This window comes from Oncorhynchus mykiss, chromosome 26 (genome assembly GCF_057628025.1).
Source record: "Oncorhynchus mykiss isolate SJ-2025 chromosome 26, ASM5762802v1, whole genome shotgun sequence".
NCBI classification, from domain to species: domain Eukaryota; kingdom Metazoa; phylum Chordata; class Actinopteri; order Salmoniformes; family Salmonidae; genus Oncorhynchus; species Oncorhynchus mykiss.
The window spans coordinates 46,722,501-46,742,872 of record NC_143047.1 but is presented as its reverse complement, the minus strand read 5'-3'; the positions used below and the strand labels follow the sequence as shown (position 1 = coordinate 46,742,872).

The window sequence follows — 20,372 nt, the reverse complement described above, 5'->3', positions numbered from 1 at the left end:
TAATTGTTAAAAAAATATAAATATATTGCATTGACACAAACCTGTTGTCTGTCAATTAAAACATTATACACAATCAATAGTGTCTTCAGGCTCTTCAGGCTCTTATCCACAGATAACGGTACTCTTACACACTTTTCTTTCTACGGTACAGATACAATTCCACTGAGTCACCCAGTTCTTCTGTCGTCTGCTCCCATCTAGCGGGTTTTACCGGTATAAAGGCTTTCTGGGGTTGAGGAAATATACGACACGCAATTGTGTTTGTCCTCCGCGGTGTTCCGTAGTCGGGGGCTCACAGGTCCGTTTCTGAAAACACAGCGTTTTTGTCGGTTAAATTCCTCTAGTAAATTGTATTTTGGTAGTGAATTGTGCACAATCTTACTAGTAAAATTAATTTATTACAATGGCATACCAGCTCTACAGAAATACGACGCTAGGAAACAGTCTGCAAGAGAGTCTTGACGAGCTAATTCAGGTAAACTGCAGCTATGCTAGCTTCCAAGATAGCTAGATAATTAGCTAACGTGATCTAGTTGCACTTTGTTTTAGGATAGCAAGTTAAGTTAGCTAATTATGAAGCCACATTCATCGTTAACTTCGTTATCTGAAAAAACGGGTTTTATCTTTCACTATAAATAACTGGTTAGCTAACCTAGTTACCCTTCTCATCATCGACATAGCTAGCTAACTAGTTAGCCATGTTAACAAGAAGCATCTCCATAACTGGCTGCAGTGACGTCTGATTTGAACCAAGAAGATAAAATATTAGTTCTAGAAAGCTCATTTACAGACTCAGTTTTGATGGACTAAATTAAGCTGGCTAATGTGTTTCACCGAAGTCAGTGGTGATGAGTAACGTTCTTTAGATTCACTACATTTGTATTGCTAGTTACTGGCTCATTAGTTAGCTATTATACGCGCATGCGCGACTAGTTAAATGTGATTAGCTCAATAAACTCATGATTTCTGGTTCAAGCCTCACTCCAGCACTTCTCAATCACTAGCTACATTACTTTACCAGCTACTGTTAGCTACTCATCTGAAAACAGTAGCTAGGTATATATTTCTTACAATGTTAAACTTGAGTAATGATTAAATGGAACAACGGTTGTTTCCCCCTTTCCCCCCCCCCCCCCCAGACCCAACAGATCACTCCTCAGTTGGCGCTTCAGGTTCTCCTCCAGTTTGACAAAGCCATCAACACGGCGCTGGCCAACCGGGTTCGCAACAGGGTCAACTTCAAGGTGAGGACTGGCTTGTGTTCACTCGGAAGCAAACGAAACGAGGAAGAGACCGATCTGAATTTGTCTAATAGAAACTCTTGTTTTCATGGGCAAAACACAACTGTTTGCAGTTGTTTGGACTAATTATTACTCCCCTGTTTGCACCTACCTTTAAAAAAAGGGGGGGACAAATACGGCCTGGAACAGGAACAGGTGCAGGCTTTCTCTCTAGCCAAAGCAACATCACAGCTGATTCAACAAACACTGTATTGAAGGTTATGGTTAAATCAAAGTGTATTTGTCACGTACACAGTTTCCAACTGGTGTAAACGGTGCAGCATAATGCTTACTGTACAATATCAATATAATCAAAGTCAAATAAGTAGTAGGTAGAATGTAATATAATGGATATGTACACAATTTGGTTAGTTGGAAACAGATTACTTTTTTGTCTGGAGCAAAAGCCTTCACCCACATGTAAACCTTGCAGATAAGCTGGTTCATCCCCGGTTGAAAAAGAGCTGAAATCATAGCTGTATGTTTTTATTAATAATGGTTGAAATGCCATTCTGCTTTTGTACACTTTTTTAATGTGTTGTAACATTCTCTCGCCTCTAGGGGTCACTAAACACCTATAGATTCTGTGACAACGTGTGGACCTTCGTTCTGAATGACGTGGAGTTTAGGGAAGTGACAGATCTGGTCAAGGTGGACAAAGTCAAGATCGTTGCCTGCGATGGGAAAAGTAGGTTCACCTCTCTGTCTCTCTCTCTGTCTCTGTCTCTCTCTCTGTCTCTGTCTCTCTCTCTGTCTCTGTCTCTCTCTCTGTCTCTGTCTCTCTCTGTCTCTCTCTGTCTCTGTGTCTCTGTCTCTGTCTGTCTCTGTCTCTCTGTCTCTCTGTCTCTGTCTCTCTCTGTCTCTGTGTCTCTGTGTCTCTGTCTCTCTGTCTCTGTCTCTCTCTCTGTCTCTCTCTCTCTGTCTCAGGCCATTTTCTCTTCATCTTCAAACAGACTCGGTTAGAACTAGATTACACACTTCGCTTTCCAAGTATAAGACCAAGTGAATTACTATTTCTCACACGGTAGTTTGATTTTGATGCAGATTCTCATTTTGAAATATGCACAATGTATCACCATTACTAACCTGCCCAGCTTCTTTTCTCTTATCAGACACGGGCAATGCTGCAGAGTGAACGACGACGATGGCATCAGCTGAGACGTTACTGATGAAGAGGAGGGTGGAGAGAGACCACCCCATATCACAGACAGACAGGACTGTATATATAACTTATTACAGTAATGGCTGTGAAGAAGATACACTTAAACCCTTGTGTGTGTGTATATACGACCATCTGAATCAATGGGAGTGAATGGACCAGTCAAGGCCTTGGGATATTTGCTTGCATTACTTTTTTTTTTAAATAAATGTGTTTCTTAGAACTGCCTTTTCAGTTTAGTTACTGTTGTTGAGCTCGTTAACCTTTAATAAACTTTTATTTAAAATATGGAGACTGATTTTATTTCTGGGGGAGAAACTGCATTTGAAACAGATGTCGTGTCACTGTGTTTTTATTTTATTTTTTTAAACAAAACAGTATAGCTTCCTTCCTCACTCGTCCACAACGGAGTGATCTTGGATCCTCTGCTCCTAAAACACACGGGACCGTCCCCTTGACAACGACTTGCTCTATAAAGGCTCTGCTTCAACTGCTATTGGTCTCACTGTTGGTCTCACTGTTGGACTCACTGTTGGTCTCACTGTTGGTCTCACTGTTGGACTCACTATTGGTCTCACTGTTGGTATCCACTGTGTGTTCTTTGGATAGAAGCTTATCACATTGTATTTGGTTGTGTAGTGAACTGCTTTATGTTCCTAGCTCAACAGTGCAGGAATATCTAACAATACACACATTTAAAAGGAAAATAATGGCATTAAGGAATGTATAAATATTAGGATGAACGATGTTGGAGTCTGTAGGATAAATATGTATGTGTGATGGGATGACATGGACAGTGTGGATAGATTATACACTGCTCAAAAAAATGAAGGGAACACTTAAACAACACAATGTAACTCCAAGTCAATCACACTTCTGTGAAATCAAACAGTCCACTTAGGAAGCAATACTGATTGACAAATTTCACATGCTGTTGTGCAAATGGAATAGACAACAGGTGGAAATTAAAGGCAATTAGCAAGACACCCCCAATAAAGGAGTGGTTCTGCAGGTGGTGACTACAGACCACTTCTCAGGTCCTATGCTTCCTGTTTTGGTCACTTTTGAATGCTGGCGGGGCTTTCACTCTAGTGGTCGCATGAGACGGAGTCTACAACCCACACAAGTGGCTCAGGTAGTGCAGCTCATCCAGGATGGCACATCAATGCGAGCTGTGGCAAGAAGGTTTGCTGTGTCTGACAGCGTAGTGTCCAGAGCATGGAGGAGCTACCAGGAGACAGGCCAGTACATCAGGAGACGTGGAGGAGGCCGTAGGAGGGCAACAACCCAGCAGCAGGACCGCTACCTCCGCCTTTGTGCAAGGAGGAGCACTGCCAGAGCCCTGCAAAATGACCTCCAGCAGGCCACAAATGTGCATGTGTCTGCTCAAACGGTCAGAAACAGACTCCATGAGGGTGGTATGAGGGCCCGACGTCCACAGGTGGGGGTTGTGCTTACAGCCCAACACCGTGCAGGACGTTTGGCATTTGCCAGAGAACACCAAGATTGGCAAATTCACCACTGGCGCCCTGTGCTCTTCACAGATGAAAGCAGGTTCACACTGAGCACGTGACAGACGTGACAGAGTCTGGAGACGCCGTGGAGAACGTTCTGCTGCCTGCAACATCCTCCAGCATGACCGGTTTGGCGGTGGGTCAGTCATGGTGTGGGGTGGCATTTCTTTGGGGGGCCGCACAGCCCTCCATGTGCTCGCCAGAGGTAGCCTGACTGCCAGTAGGTACCGAGATGAGATCCTCAGAACCCTTGTGAGACCATATGCTGGTGCGGTTGGCCCTGGGTTCCTCCTAATGCAAGACAATGCTAGACCTCATCTGGCTGGAGTGTGTCAGCAGTTCCTGCAAGAGGAAGGCATTGATGCTATGGACTGGCCCGCCCGTTCCCCAGAACTGAATCCAATTGAGCACATCTGGGACATCATGTCTCGCTCCATCCACCAATGCCACGTTGCACCACAGACTGTCCAGGAGTTGGCGGATGCTTTAGTCCAGGTCTGGGAGGAGATCCCTCAGGAGACCATCCGCCACCTCACCAGGAGCATGCCCAGGCGTTGTAGGGAGGTCATACAGGCACGTGGAGGCCACACACACTACTGAGCCTCATTTTGACTTGTTTTAAGGACATTACATCAAAGTTGGATCAGCCTGTAGTGTGGTTTTCCACTTTAATTTTGAGTGTGACTCCAAATCCAGACCTCCATGGGTTGATAAATTTGATTTCCATTGATAATTTTTATGTGATTTTTGTTGTCAACACATTCAACTATGTAAAGAAAAAAGTATTTAATAAGAATATTTCATTCATTCAGATCTAGGATGTGTTATTTTAGTGTTCCCTTCATTTTTTGAAGCAGTGTATATAGTATATCTGTAGGATAAATATGTATGTGTGATGGGATGTATAGACATGGACAGTGTGGATAGAATATATATAGTATATCTAGTATAAATATGTATGTGTGATGGGATGTATAGACATGGACAGTGTGGACAGAATATATATATAGTATATCTGTAGGATAGAGTACATAGCAAAAGATACATAGGAATGTCCTTGACTAGAACACAGTATATACATATGAAATCTGTGCTACGGGGCGACAGTCCTTTAGTTCAGTTATATAGAATGGGGGTTGCCTTTAGTTATATAGAATGGGGGTTGTCTTTAGTTATATAGAATTGGGGTTGTCTTTAGTTATATAGAATTGGGGTTGTCTTTAGTTCAGTTATATAGAATGGGGGTTGTCTTTAGTTCAGTTATATAGAATGGGGGTTGTCTTTAGTTCAGTTATATAGAATGGGGGTTGTCTTTAGTTCAGTTATATAGAATGGGGGTTGTCTTTAGTTCAGTTATATAGAATGGGGGTTGTCTTTAGTTCAGTTATATAGAATGGGGGTTGCCTTTAGTTATATAGAATGGGGGTTGTCTTTAGTTCAGTTATATAGAATGGGGGTTGTCTTTAGTTCAGTTATATAGAATGGGGGTTGTCTTTAGTTCAGTTATATAGAATGGGGGTTGTCTTTAGTTCAGTTATATAGAATGGGGGTTGTCTTTAGTTCAGTTATATAGAATGGGGGTTGTCTTTAGTTCAGTTATATAGAATGGGGGTTGCCTTTAGTTATATAGAATGGGGGTTGTCTTTAGTTATATAGAATTGGGGTTGTCTTTAGTTATATAGAATTGGGGTTGTCTTTAGTTCAGTTATATAGAATGGGGGTTGTCTTTAGTTCAGTTATATAGAATGGGGGTTGTCTTTAGTTCAGTTATATAGAATGGGGGTTGTCTTTAGTTCAGTTATATAGAATGGGGGTTGTCTTTAGTTCAGTTATATAGAATGGGGGTTGTCTTTAGTTCAGTTATATAGAATGGGGGTTGTCTTTAGTTCAGTTATATAGAATGGGGGTTGCCTTTAGTTCAGTTATATAGAATGGGGGTTGCCTTTAGTTCAGTTATATAGAATGGGGGTTGTCTTTAGTTCAGTTATATAGAATGGGGGTTGTCTTTAGTTCAGTTATATAGAATGGGGGTTGTCTTTAGTTCAGTTATATAGAATGGGGGTTGTCTTTAGTTCAGTTATATAGAATGGGGGTTGTCTTTAGTTCAGTTATATAGAATGGGGGTTGTCTTTAGTTCAGTTATATAGAATGGGGGTTGCCTTTAGTTCAGTTATATAGAATGGGGGTTGTCTTTAGTTCAGTTATATAGAATGGGGGTTGCCTTTAGTTCAGTTATATAGAATGGGGGTTGTCTTTAGTTCAGTTATATAGAATGGGGGTTGTCTTTAGTTCAGTTATATAGAATGGGGGTTGTCTTTAGTTCAGTTATATAGAATGGGGGTTGCCTTTAGTTCAGTTATATAGAATGGGGGTTGCCTTTAGTTCAGTTATATAGAATGGGGGGTTGTACAAAGGTATTGTGCCACAATACGGCTGTGATGGTTAGTCCTCTACACTATACATGATTTAGCCACTTCTATCGTTGTCATGCCTTGTCTTCCTGGACAGTATTCAGCCAGGCTAGTGGCTGGTTATGCTGTGGGACAACTGCCAAGCAGGAGTGAAGGCCTGTTCACCCCGCTATCATCCAGAAGGCGAGGTCAGTACAGGTGCATCAAAGCTGGGACCGAGAGACTGAAAAGCAGCTTCTATCTCAAGGCCATCAGACTGTTAAACAGCCACCACTAACATTGAGTGGCTGCTGCCAACACACTGACTCAACTACAGCCACTTTAATAATGGAAATTGATGTAAAATATATCACTAGCTACTTAATATAATGTTTACATACCCTACATTACTCATCTAATATGTATATACTGTACTCTATACCATCTACTGCATCTTGCCTATGCAATTGTTTCTCTCACCACTCACCCTCCCCACCCCACCTCACATTCCCTCTGGCAGACCAGCTGTGACCCAGTCCTCTCACCACTCAGCCAGGCCAAGGTACCAACTCACATTCCCTCTGGCAGACCAGCTGTGACCCAAATCACTAGGAGAAGGATCGGGGGAAAGATGACTGCCCAGATGAGAAGACTGATGAGGAGTCCGTTTTAGAGTAGTGTTTCCCACTCCAACGTACTGTCGTGTTGTAATGGCATTATAAAGCTGAATATCACATGACAGGAAGAGAGGGTTGACTGAGTAGGAGCGAATGGCATTATAAAGCTGGATATCACATGACAGGAAGAGAGGGTTGACTGAACGAGTAGGAGCGAATGGCATTGTAAAGCTGAATATCACATGACAGGAAGAGAGGGTTGACTGAACGAGTAGGAGCGAATGGCATTATAAAGCGGAATATCACATGACAGGAAGAGAGGGTTGACTGAACGAGTAGGAGCGAATGGCATTATAAAGCTGAATATCACATGACAGGAAGAGAGGGTTGACTGAATGAGTAGGAGCGAATGGCATTATAAAGCTGAATATCACATGCCAGGAAGAGAGGGTTGACTGAACGAGTTGGAGCGAATGGCATTATAAAGCTGAATATCACATGACAGGAAGAGAGGGTTGACTGAACGAGTAGGAGCGAATGGCATTATAAAGCTGAATATCACATGACAGGAAGAGAGGGTTGACTGAATGAGTAGGAGCGAATGGCATTATAAAGCTGAATATCACATGCCAGGAAGAGAGGGTTGACTGAACGAGTTGGAGCGAATGGCATTATAAAGCTGAATATCACATGACAGGAAGAGAGGATTGACTGAATGAGTAGGAGCGAATGGCATTATAAAGCTGAATATCACATGACAGGAAGAGAGGGTTGACTGAATGAGTAGAAGCAAAAAGAGACCGCTCATAATGAAGTTTCAGATGGCCAAGTTAGTAGTCTATAGACAATATGAATATTGTTATTGCTATTTTAATGGCATCCAACAAATGTAATTGGATTCGGTGTTATGGTCAGATTACATGAAAACAGAGCTCTTCGGACAGGGTTTGGTGTTGAAAGAAAGGATGTGATAAACAGAAAAGAAACCCCTCACACCTACTGTAAAATATGGTGGTGGATTTTTGATGTTTTGGGGATATTTTGCTTCCACTGGTCCTGAGGCCCTTGTTTGGGTCAACGGCATCATGAACTTTACCCAGTACCAGAACATTTTAGCCAAAAAAACCTGGTTTCCTCTGCCTGCAAGTGAATCTTCCAGCAAGATAATAGCACACATGAAATTTCACAAAGAAATTGACGACTAAATAAACATTTTCGCAATGGTCATCTGAGCCTCATGGACGGTCCATGGACGGTCCATTGAAGAGGACGGTCCATAAGAGCAGACCAAGGATATCAAGGATCTGGACAGATTCTGTATGGAGGAATAAGGTCTAAGATTCCTCCCAAAGTTTTCTCTAATCTCAGTAGAGATTTTATAGGAAAAAGACTCGGTGCAGTTATCATGGCGAGGTGTTGAAAACAAGGGGTGACAATAATTTTGACCTCTTTTTTTTTCCAGAGAGGAAAACGCATTACTTGTTTAACAAAAATGTCTTTCTCTGAGAAATTGTGTTTGTATAAAACAATATAATTTCACAATTTTTAGAACAAATAAAGCAGATTTTTTTTTATACAGCATTTTTCACTCATCTTTATCAACGGTGCCAATAATTTTGGACCTGATTAGGCTATTTATTTTACCTTTATTTAACTAGGCAAGTCAGTTAAGAACAAATTCTTGTTTTCAATGACAGCCTATGTTGGTCTCAATATGTTAGTCTGCCTGTTCAGGGGCAGAAAGACAGATTTGTATCTTGTCAGCTCGGGGGTTTGAACTTGAAACCTTCTGATTACTAGTCCAACGCTCTAACCACTAGGCTACCTGCTGGTTACTAGTCCAACACTCTAACCACTAGGCTACCTGCTGGTTACTAGTCCAACACTCTAACCACTAGTCTACCTGCTGGTTACTAGTCCAACACTCTAACCACTAGGTTACCTGCTGGTTATTAGTCCAACGCTCTAACCACTAGGCTACCTGCTGGTTACTGGTCCAACACTCTAACCACTAGGTTACCTGCTGGTTATTAGTCCAACGCTCTAACCACTAGGCTACCTGCTGGTTACTGGTCCAACACTCTAACCACTAGGCTACCTGCTGGTTACTAGTCCAACACTCTAACCACTAGGCTACCTGCTGGTTACTAGTCCAACACTCTAACCACTAGACTACCTGCTGGTTACTAGTCCAACGCTCTGACCACTATTTTACCTGCTGGTTACTAGTCCAACACTCTAACCACTAGTCTACCTGCTGGTTACTAGTCCAACACTCTAACCACTAGGCTACCTGCTGGTTACTAGTCCAACGCTCTAACCACTAGGCTACCTGCTGGTTACTAGTCCAACGCTCTAACCACAAGGCTACCTGCTGTTAGAGTGTTGGACTAGTAACCAGCAGGTAGCCTAGTGGTTAGAGTGTTGGGCTAGTAACCAGCAGGTAGCCTAGTGGTTAGAGTGTTGGACTAGTAACCAGCCGGTAGACTAGTGGTTAGAGTGTTTGACTAGTAACCAGCAGGTAGCCTAGTGGTTAGAGTGTTGGGCTAGTAACCAGCAGGTATCCTAGTGGTTAGAGTGTTGGACTAGTAACCAGCATGTAGCCTAGTGGTTAGAGCGTTGGACTAGTAACCAACAGGTAGCCTAGTGGTTAGAGTGTTGGACTAGTAACCAGCAGGTAGCCTTGTGGTTAGAGCGTTGGACTAGTAACCAGCAGATAGCCTAGTGGTTAGAGCGTTGGGCCAGTAACCAACAGGTAGCCTAGAATCCCCGAGCTGACAAGGTACAAATCTGTTGTTCTGCCCCTGAACAGGCAGTTAACTCACTGTTACTAGGCCGTCATTGAAAATAAGAATGTGTTCTTAACTGACTAGTTAAATAAAGGGAAAATCAAAAAAATACATGTGTCATTTCTGTCCACAATGAGACATCAGACACACATCAACTGGTAATTGGCTGGTAAGATATTAACGTATATGCGTTTAGTCCCTATTTCTGTTTTTTTAATTACATTTTTTTCGGTCTAACAATTTAAACGAATGACTACACAGACAGGACTAGAATTATATATATATATATATATATATATTTGTTTTCAAATGTGAGACTACAGTAGCCCATGGTTATCGCTCCACTGCACGTCATCAGCCATTCAAATACAGAACAATGCCATTGATGTACAGAGCAACAATGTAGCCACTCGAGAACATGACGACGGCATTGTCTTTCCACGGTCGTTCCGCCAGCCGGGACCCGACAAGCGCCATCCACTGGTGAGTCCCTCTGCTGTGATAATGAAGCCTAGTGTTACCATGGTAATACATTGTATAAGTACCAGCGCCATTTATGTAACCACCACACTACTCCAGACGAATCCCGTCTCCTAAATGATGTTGGTTTAAGGCTACAACCAGACAAGCGCCCAAACCGGCCGGAGGGTTCTGAATTCGGTAGACAGAGAGACAGAGAGACACTGCGCGACAGAGAGAGACAGAGAGAGAGAGAGAGAGAGGAAAGGGAGATAGTCAATGGCATTATTAAAGGAGGGGTGGACGCTGTTGATCCTTGACGTCATGCTGTGGAATGGAACGGTGGGAGTGACTTTAGTGCTCGTGCTGCAGCAGCAGGCGGAGAGAGAGACAGAATGACGGCAGGCGGATGAGAGGAGCACAGACTCCGTCTGGCGGGCATGTTTATCACACAGGGAAAATAAAAACACGAAACACACAGAGACACAAAGGACCAGTGGGGATTAAACAAATAATGACGGGAGACAGTGACTTAAAATACACGGTGAGTTGATGCCTATGTGGATGTAACACTATATATATCTGGATATAGTTTATGCTGTCATTCTTTTTCCTTCCGTTAGGCAGGTGCACCCGGTTGGTCCGGTAGATTTGCATGTCGAGTCTATGCACGGTTTTGGATTAATTTGTTATTATATTCGCTAGATAACCTATACCGTAGCCTATGATGAGATTGGCAAATGCAAGTGATATTTGTGGAGAATGGTACAAAGAGATATCAATCTCAACAGTGTGGCCTTTTTTTAAGGTAAACACCGTGTGATTTTTTTTTTGGGGGGGGGGGGCCAGGGTGAACCGAATGTGATATTTTATAGGCCCCCCCCGTCGTTGTTTTTCTGTCATGAAAGGAACAGAGCATTGTCGTTTCATGAGGATGGTAGGACCTAGGCTACACAACGTAGGCTACACGCTCTGAGTAATGTGATGATTCAATTCGGGGAGCAGCCTACAGTACGTAACCTTTAGTGTAAAGACAGTCTCATACAACACGGTAGTCTACGTAACATGTCGTTGAGCATAGGAATAGACCACGCGTAAAAAAAAACACACACACAATGCATCCAGAAAACACAATATAGATGTTGTGTAATCACACTCCTGCTATAGCACGAGACATACCTGATACCTGTCGCTCCATACATTATTTGTAACCTTAATGTGACTTTGTTTATTTCTGCGACACAAAACGCACAGATAGGCAGGCCTGCATTTAACTGTGCACCGATTTAATAGATTGTTCTGCCTTCTTTTGTCGACGACCAGCATCTATAGGATATATATATATTTATATACAGTATATAAAACCGTTGGACCATGGTTTATAGGCCTGAGTAAACGATAGGTATCGCTGTAATAATAGTCAGACGTCGTTGTGTGTCTTGAGTTCAGTCGTCATTTCAAATGGCTCCGCGTATCATGATAAAGTAACACATTACTTGTAAAGGCCTTCATTGTCAGGAGGATGTGGTTGCTGGATCACTGCTATGGAATTGCAGCCCTGTTATTTCCTTTCTGTGAAGTGATTGGCTAGCCGCGTTGTTCTGTGACAGTCTATTGGCTATAATGATGCTGGGACATGTCATCGACGTCCTCATATTTTCCATTTCATCTGTTGACAATGGCTCTCGTCTGTCTGTCTGTCTGTCTGTCTGTCTCTCTTGTCTGTCTGTCTGTCTGTCTGTCTGTCTGTCTGTCTGTCTGTCTGTCTGTCTGTCTCTCTTGTCTGTCTGTCTGTCTCGTCTGTCTGTCTGTCTGTCTGTCTGTCTGTCTGTCTGTCTGTCTGTCTGTCTCTCTTGTCTGTCTGTCTGTTATTGTGTACACCTAGCTACATTGTGTATTCTAGTTGCATGAGGTACCGCATATCTGTTCAAGTGTTGTGTTGTTGTCTAGTATTTCCATAGCATAGGGTTTTGTGAATCTGACTAGCGTAGTGTTTACTATATATACGTTTACACCATGTGTTGATGCTTCACCACCTGAGGCCACCCACCTGACCATACCAGTACTTGGATCCATCCACCTGACCATACCAGTACCTGGGTCCATCCACCTGACCATACCAGTACCTGGATCCACCCACCTGACCATACCAGTACCTGGATCCATCCACCTGACCATACCAGTACCTGGATCCATCCACCCACCTGACCATACCAGTACCTGGATCCATCCACCTGACCATACCAGTACCTGGATCCATCCACCTGACCATACCAGTACCTGGGTCCATCCACCTGACCATACCAGTACCTGGGTCCATCCACCTGACCATACCAGTACCTGGATCCATCCACCTGACCAGTACCTGGATCCACCCACCTGACCATACCAGTACCTGGATCCATCCATCCACCTGACCATACCAGTACCTGGATCCATCCACCTGACTATACCAGTACCTGGATCCATCCACCTGACCATACCAGTACCTGGATCCATCCATCCACCTGACCATACCAGTACCTGGATCCATCCATCCACCTGACTATACCAGTACCTGGATCCATCCACCTGACCATACCAGTACCTGGATCCATCCATCCACCTGACCATACCAGTACCTGGGTCCACCCACTTGACCATACCAGTACCTGGATCCATCCACCTGACTATACCAGTACCTGGATCCATCCACCTGACCATACCAGTACCTGGGTCCATCCACCTGACCATACCAGTACCCGGATCCATCCACCTGACCATACCAGTACCTGGGTCCCTCCACCCACTTGACCATACCAGTACCTGGATCCATCCATCCACCTGACCATACCAGTACCTGGGTCCATCCACCTGACCATACCAGTACCTGGGTCCATCCACCTGACCATACCAGTACCTGGGTCCACCCACTTGACCATACCAGTACCTGGATCCATCCACCTGACCATACCAGTACCTGGGTCCATCCACCTGACCATACCAGTACCTGGGTCCATCCACCTGACCATACCAGTACCTGGGTCCACCCACCTGACCATACCAGTACCTGGATCCAGCCACCTGACCATACCAGTACCTGGGTCCATCCACCTGACCATACCAGTACCTGGATCCATCCACCTGACCATACCAGTACCTGGATCCATCCACCTGACCATACCAGTACCTGGGTCCATCCATCCACCTGACCATACCAGTACCTGGGTCCATCCACCTGACCATACCAGTACCTGGATCCATCCACCTGACCATACCAGTACCTGGATCCATCCACCTGACCATACCAGTACCTGGATCCATCCACCTGACCATACCAGTACCTGGATCCAGCCACCTGACCATACCAGTACCTGGATCCATCCACCTGACCATACCAGTACCTGGGTCCATCCATCCACCTGACCATACCAGTACCTGGGTCCATCCACCTGACCATACCAGTACCTGGATCCACCCACCCACTCCAGACACTAACTATTATGTAATAATTATACTGATTGAATGGCATACAACCTTAGAAATATAATTACTTCTGTGTTTCTGTCTACAACATGGACTCCAACTAGTTAAATATAATGACATCTGTGTCTCTGTCTACAACATGGACTCCAACTAGTTAAATATAATGACTTCTGTGTCTCTGTCTACAACATGGACTCCAACTATTTAAATATAATGACATCTATGTCTCTGTCTACAACATGGACTCCAACTAGTTAAGACTCAGACTTCTTACCTAGGAACCTCTGCCATGGTCATTCCCCTGTTTTCTGTGTTCCGTGTCTGAGTGTGTGAGTGTGTGTGTGTGTGTGTGTGTGTGCATAGCAGGGTCTCATCCTATTCTAGATTTAGGTCAGGTCCCAGCAGCATGCATTAGAGTGATGTGAGATCATGTAGTGGGCAGAGGGGGGTTGGTAGAGGGGCGGAGGGGGGTTGGCAGAGGGGTGGAGGGGGGTTGGTGGGGGTTGGCAGAGGGGGGTTGGTAGAGGGGCGGAGGGGGGTTGGCAGAGGGGTGGAGGGGGGTTGGTGGGGGTTGGCAGAGGGGGGTTGGTGGAGGGGTGGAGGGGGGTTGGTGGGGGTTGGCAGAGGGGGGTTGGTGGAGGGGTGGAGGGGGGTTGACGGAGGGGGGTTGGCAGAGGGGTGGAGGGGGGTTGGCAGAGGGGTGGAGGTGGGTTGGTGGAGGGGCGGAGGTGGGGTGTGTGGGGGATTGTGGGGACTTTCACAAAGAGGGAGGATAAACCTGAAGAAGAAACGCTCGGACGGTAGCACCACCTAGCTATGAATGCCCTTTTCATAATGCATTATAAGCACAGTTATAATGCCTTATGAGCTACTTATAATGCATTAAAAGGTTGTGGTGGTGTTTAGAGAGTGGAGCCTATAGCAGGTTATAACCAGTATATGTCAGGTGTATAACAGGTGTCTAGAGAGTGGAGCCTATAGCAGGTTATAACCAGTATATGTCAGGTGTATAACAGGTGTCTAGAGAGTGGAGCCTATAGCAGGTTATAACCAGTAAATGTCAGGTGTATAACAGGTGTCTAGAGAGTGGAGCCTATAGCAGGTTATAACCAGTAAATGTCAGATGTATAACAGGTGTCTAGAGAGTGGAGCCTATAGCAGGTTATAACCAGTATATTTCAGGTGTATAACAGGTGTCTAGAGAGTGGAGCCTATGGCAGGTTATAACCAGTATATGTCAGGTGTATATGTCAGGTGTATAACAGGTGTCTAGAGAGTGGAGCCTATGGCAGGTTATGACCAGTATATGGCAGGTGTATAACAGGTGTCTAGAGAGTGGAGCCTATGGCAGGTTATGACCAGTATATGTCAGGTGTATAACAGGTGTCTAGAGAGTGGAGCCTATGGCAGGTTATAACCAATATATGTCAGGTGTATAACAGGTGTCTAGAGAGTGGAGCCTATAGCAGGTTATAACCAGTATATGTCAGGTGTATAACAGGTGTCTAGAGGATGTAGCCTATAGCAGGTTATAACCAGTATATGTCAGGTGTATGACAGGTGTCTAGAGGATGTAGCCTATAGCAGGTTATAACCAGTAAATGTCAGGTGTATAACAGGTGTCTAGAGAGTGGAGCCTATAGCAGGATATAACCAGTATATGTCAGGTGTATAACAGGTGTCTAGAGAGTGGAGCCTATAGCAGGTTATAACCAGTATATGTCAGGTGTATAACAGGATGTAGCCTATAGCAGGTTATAACCAGTATATGTCAGGTGTATAACAGGTGTCTAGGCACCTGACTATGCTGACTAAGCCTACAGGGCATTAGCCGGGTTCTAGATTGGTTGTTGCTGTATAGCCACAGTAACTGCTATGGCTGTTTTCATGCATAGTTGGCAAGACAGCACAAATAGATCTGATGCCAGGCTAGCAGGGCATGCTTCTTCTCTTAGGTCTGGACTGTACCACTGTGCTGTGGACATGGGGGTTGTTCTCCTTGGTCTGGACTCTGGACTGTACCACTGTGCTGTGGACATGGGGGTTGTTCTCCTTGGTCTGGACTCTGGACTGTACCACTGTGCTGTGGACATGGGGGTTCTTCTCCTTGGTCTGGACTCTGGACTGTACCACTGTGCTGTGGACATGGGGGTTCTTCTCCTTGGTCTGGACTGTACCACTGTGCTGAGGACATGGGGGTTCTTCTCCTTGGTCTGGACTGTACCACTGTGCTGAGGACATGGGGGTTCCTTGGTCTGGACTGTACCACTGTGCTCAGTGTGCTGTGGACATGGAGACTCCGGGGACGCTGCTTGGCCTCGGATCAGACATCCCAGTGAATTCTAGCTCCGTTGCTCCTCGCTCCACAAAGAGACCCATCGGAATGACCCATTGTGGCTTTGTGAATGGATTCCTGTTCGCCTCGGTTCAGCACCAAGGAACTCTTCTGAGTGATTCAAGAGGAGAGAATCCATAAAGTCTAACCGCCTGGTCCCAGATCTGTTTGCAAGACAGCATCAACAGATCTGGGAACAGGCTACTAGAATAATATGCGAGACCTAGAAATGTTTTTTTTTTGTGTGTAGTATTTTAATGTTTGACCTTTATTTAACTAGGCAAGTGAGTTGAGAACAAATTCGTATTTACAATGACAGCCTAGGAACAGTGGGTTAACCGCCTGTTAACTGCCTGCAGAACGACAGAGGGAGAGGGATTTGAACTTGCAACCTTCCGGCTACTAGTCGAACGCTATAACCACTAGGCTACCCTGCCGCCCCATTGGTGTCTCCAGGGAAAGTTCATGCCCTGGAGGACTTTGTCTGCGTTCCCAAAACGGCACCTTTATTCCGCCCGTTTCAAATCAACGTTCTGATCCTCATCCTTTTTGTGTTGTAACCGTTCTGAGGTTGTGGGTCGCCATAGTGATCAAACCGCTAACGTTTCAACGCTGGACTGGACCACTTCTGACTGTTAGGCTGGTCCCAGATCTGTTTATAAGGATGTTATGGTGAGACTCAGGACATGTTGCTGTCTGTTAGGCTGGTCCCAGATCTGTTTATAAGGATGTTATGGTGAGACTCAGGACATGTTGCTGTCTGTTAGGCTGGTCCCAGATCTGTTTATAAGGATGTTATGGTGAGACTCAGGACATGTTGCTGTCTGTTAGGCTGGTCCCAGATCTGTTTATAAGGATGTTATGGTGAGACTCAGGACATGTTGCTGTCTGTTAGGCTGGTCCCAGATCTGTTTATAAGGATGTTATGGTGAGACTCAGGGGAATGTTGCTGTCTGTTAGGCTGGTCCCAGATCTGTTTATAAGGATGTTATGGTGAGACTCAGGACATGTTGCTGTCTGTTAGGCTGGTCCCAGATCTGTTTATAAGGATGTTATGGTGAGACTCAGGACATGTTGCTGTCTGTTAGGCTGGTCCCAGATCTGTTTATAAGGATGTTATGGTGAGACTCAGGGCATGTTGCTGTCTGTTAGGCTGGTCCCAGATCTGTTTATAAGGATGTTATGGTGAGACTCAGGACATGTTGCTGTCTGTTAGGCTGGTCCCAGATCTGTTTATAAGGATGTTATGGTGAGACTCAGGACATGTTGCTGTCTGTTAGGCTGGTCCCAGATCTGTTTATAAGGATGTTATGGTGAGACTCAGGACATGTTGCTGTCTGTTAGGCTGGTCCCAGATCTGTTTATAAGGATGTTATGGTGAGACTCAGGACATGTTGCTGTCTGTTAGGCTGGTCCCAGATCTGTTTATAAGGATGTTATGGTGAGACTCAGGACATGTTGCTGTCTGTTAGGCTGGTCCCAGATCTGTTTATAAGGATGTTATGGTGAGACTCAGGGGAATGTTGCTGTCTGTTAGGCTGGTCCCAGATCTGTTTATAAGGATGTTATGTTGAGACTCAGGACATGTTGCTGTCTGTTAGGCTGGTCCCAGATCTGTTTATAAGGATGTTATGTTGAGACTCAGGACATGTTGCTGTCTGTTAGGCTGGTCCCAGATCTGTTTATATGGATGTTATGGTGAGACTCAGGACATGTTGCTGTCTGTTAGGCTGGTCCCAGATCTGTTTATATGGATGTTATGGTGAGACTCAGGACATGTTGCTGTCTGTTAGGCTGGTCCCAGATCTGTTTATATGGATGTTATGGTGAGACTCAGGACATGTTGCTGTCTGTTAGGCTGGTCCCAGATCTGTTTATAAGGATGTTATGGTGAGACTCAGGACATGTTGCTGTCTGTTAGGCTGGTCCCAGATCTGTTTATAAGGATGTTATGTTGAGACTCAGGACATGTTGCTGTCTGTTAGGCTGGTCCCAGATCTGTTTATATGGATGTTATGGTGAGACTCAGGACATGTTGCTGTCTGTTAGGCTGGTCCCAGATCTGTTTATATGGATGTTGTCACATGTAGTGATGCCTCCTCTTAGAGGAAGTGGATGTTGTTTTGTATGTAGTGATTTGTTATTTCTGTCGATGACAGCCATGAGGGTTGAATGAGAAACGTCTGTATAAATCTGTGAGGGCTGAATGAGAAACGTCTGTATAAATCTGTGAGGGTTGAATGAGAAACGTCTGTATAAATCTGTGAGGGTTGAATGAGAAACGTCTGTATAAATCTGTGGGGGTTGAATGTTGAAACGTCTGTATAAATCTGTGAGGGTTGAATGAGAAACGTCTGTATAAATCTGTGAGGGTTGAATGAGAAACGTCTGTATAAATCTGTGAGGGTTGAATGAGAAACGTCTGTATAAATCTGTGAGCGCTGAATGAGAAACGTCTGTATAAATCTGTGAGGGTTGAATGAGAAACGTCTGTATAAATCTGTGAGGGTTGAATGAGAAACGTCTGTATAAATCTGTGAGGATTGAATGAGAAACGTCTGTATAAATCTGTGAGCGCTGAATGAGAAACGTCTGTATAAATCTGTGAGGGCTGAATGAGAAACGTCTGTATAAATCTGTGAGGGCTGAATGAGAAACGTCTGTATAAATCTGTGAGGGTTGAATGAGAAACGTCTGTATAAATCTGTGAGGGTTGAATGAGAAACGTCTGTATAAATCTGTGGGGGTTGAATGTTGAAACGTCTGTATAAATCTGTGAGGGTTGAATGAGAAACGTCTGTATAAATCTGTGAGGGTTGAATGTTGAAACGTCTGTATAAATCTGTGAGGGCTGAATGAGAAACGTCTGTATAAATCTGTGAGGGTTGAATGAGAAACGTCTGTATAAATCTGTGAGCGCTGAATGAGAAACGTCTGTATAAATCTGTGAGGGTTGAATGAGAAACGTCTGTATAAATCTGTGAGGGTTGAATGAGAAACGTCTGTATAAATCTGTGAGCGCTGAATGAGAAACGTCTGTATAAATCTGTGAGGGTTGAATGAGAAACGTCTGTATAAATCTGTGAGGGTTGAATGAGAAACGTCTGTATAAATCTGTGAGGATTGAATGAGAAACGTCTGTATAAATCTGTGAGCGCTGAATGAGAAACGTCTGTATAAATCTGTGAGGGCTGAATGAGAAACGTCTGTACAAATCTGTGAGGGCTGAATGAGAAACGTCTGTATAAATCTGTGAGGGTTGAATGAGAAACGTCTGTATAAATCTGTGAGGGTTGAATGAGAAACGTCTGTATAAATCTGTGGGGGTTGAATGTTGAAACGTCTGTATAAATCTGTGAGGGTTGAATGAGAAACGTCTGTATAAATCTGTGAGGGTTGAATGTTGAAACGTCTGTATAAATCTGTGAGGGCTGAATGAGAAACGTCTGTATAAATCTGTGAGGGTTGAATGAGAAACGTCTGTATAAATCTGTGAGCGCTGAATGAGAAACGTCTGTATAAATCTGTGAGGGTTGAATGAGAAACGTCTGTATAAATCTGTGAGGGTTGAATGAGAAACGTCTGTATAAATCTGTGAGGATTGAATGAGAAACGTCTGTATAAATCTGTGAGGGCTGAATGAGAAACGTCTGTATAAATCTGTGAGGGTTGAATGAGAAACGTCTGTATAAATCTGTGAGGGTTGAATGAGAAACGTCTGTATAAATCTGTGAGGATTGAATGAGAAACGTCTGTATAAATCTGTGAGCGCTGAATGAGAAACGTCTGTATAAATCTGTGAGGGCTGAATGAGAAACATCTGTATAAATCTGTGAGGGCTGAATGAGAAACGTCTGTATAAATCTGTGAGGGTTGAATGAGAAACGTCTGTATAAATCTGTGAGGGTTGAATGAGAAACGTCTGTATAAATCTGTGGGGGTTGAATGTTGAAACGTCTGTATAAATCTGTGAGGGTTGAATGAGAAACGTCTGTATAAATCTGTGAGGGTTGAATGTTGAAACGTCTGTATAAATCTGTGAGGGCTGAATGAGAAACGTCTGTATAAATCTGTGAGGGTTGAATGAGAAACGTCTGTATAAATCTGTGAGCGCTGAATGAGAAACGTCTGTATAAATCTGTGAGGGTTGAATGAGAAACGTCTGTATAAATCTGTGAGGGTTGAATGAGAAACGTCTGTATAAATCTGTGAGCGCTGAATGAGAAACGTCTGTATAAATCTGTGAGGGTTGAATGAGAAACGTCTGTATAAATCTGTGAGGGTTGAATGAGAAACGTCTGTATAAATCTGTGAGGATTGAATGAGAAACGTCTGTATAAATCTGTGAGCGCTGAATGAGAAAC

At 44.1% G+C, this 20,372-nt stretch overlaps 2 protein-coding genes across 3 annotated transcripts in view; both read left to right on the top strand.

Moving 5' to 3' along the window:
* Nucleotides 1-294: 294 nt before the first annotated feature.
* On the top strand, nucleotides 295-2,725 carry gtf2a2 (general transcription factor IIA, 2). Its single transcript, NM_001124366.1, is given in 4 exon segments — nucleotides 295-475; nucleotides 1,140-1,244; nucleotides 1,842-1,968; nucleotides 2,393-2,725. Coding segments are annotated over 4 exon segments (327 nt in total). The 5' UTR covers nucleotides 295-403; the 3' UTR covers nucleotides 2,416-2,725.
* Nucleotides 2,726-10,140: 7,415 nt separating this feature from the next.
* Nucleotides 10,141-20,372, top strand: part of otud7a (OTU deubiquitinase 7A) — a 127,546-nt gene continuing 117,314 nt past the window's right edge. Inside the window, exon 1 of one of the 2 annotated variants that reach the window (XM_090223318.1) lies at nucleotides 10,141-10,752. The gene's annotated coding sequence lies outside the window, so the exon portion shown is untranslated. The remainder of the gene's footprint in view (nucleotides 10,753-20,372) is intronic. The other variant, XM_090223320.1, reaches the window with a different exon arrangement.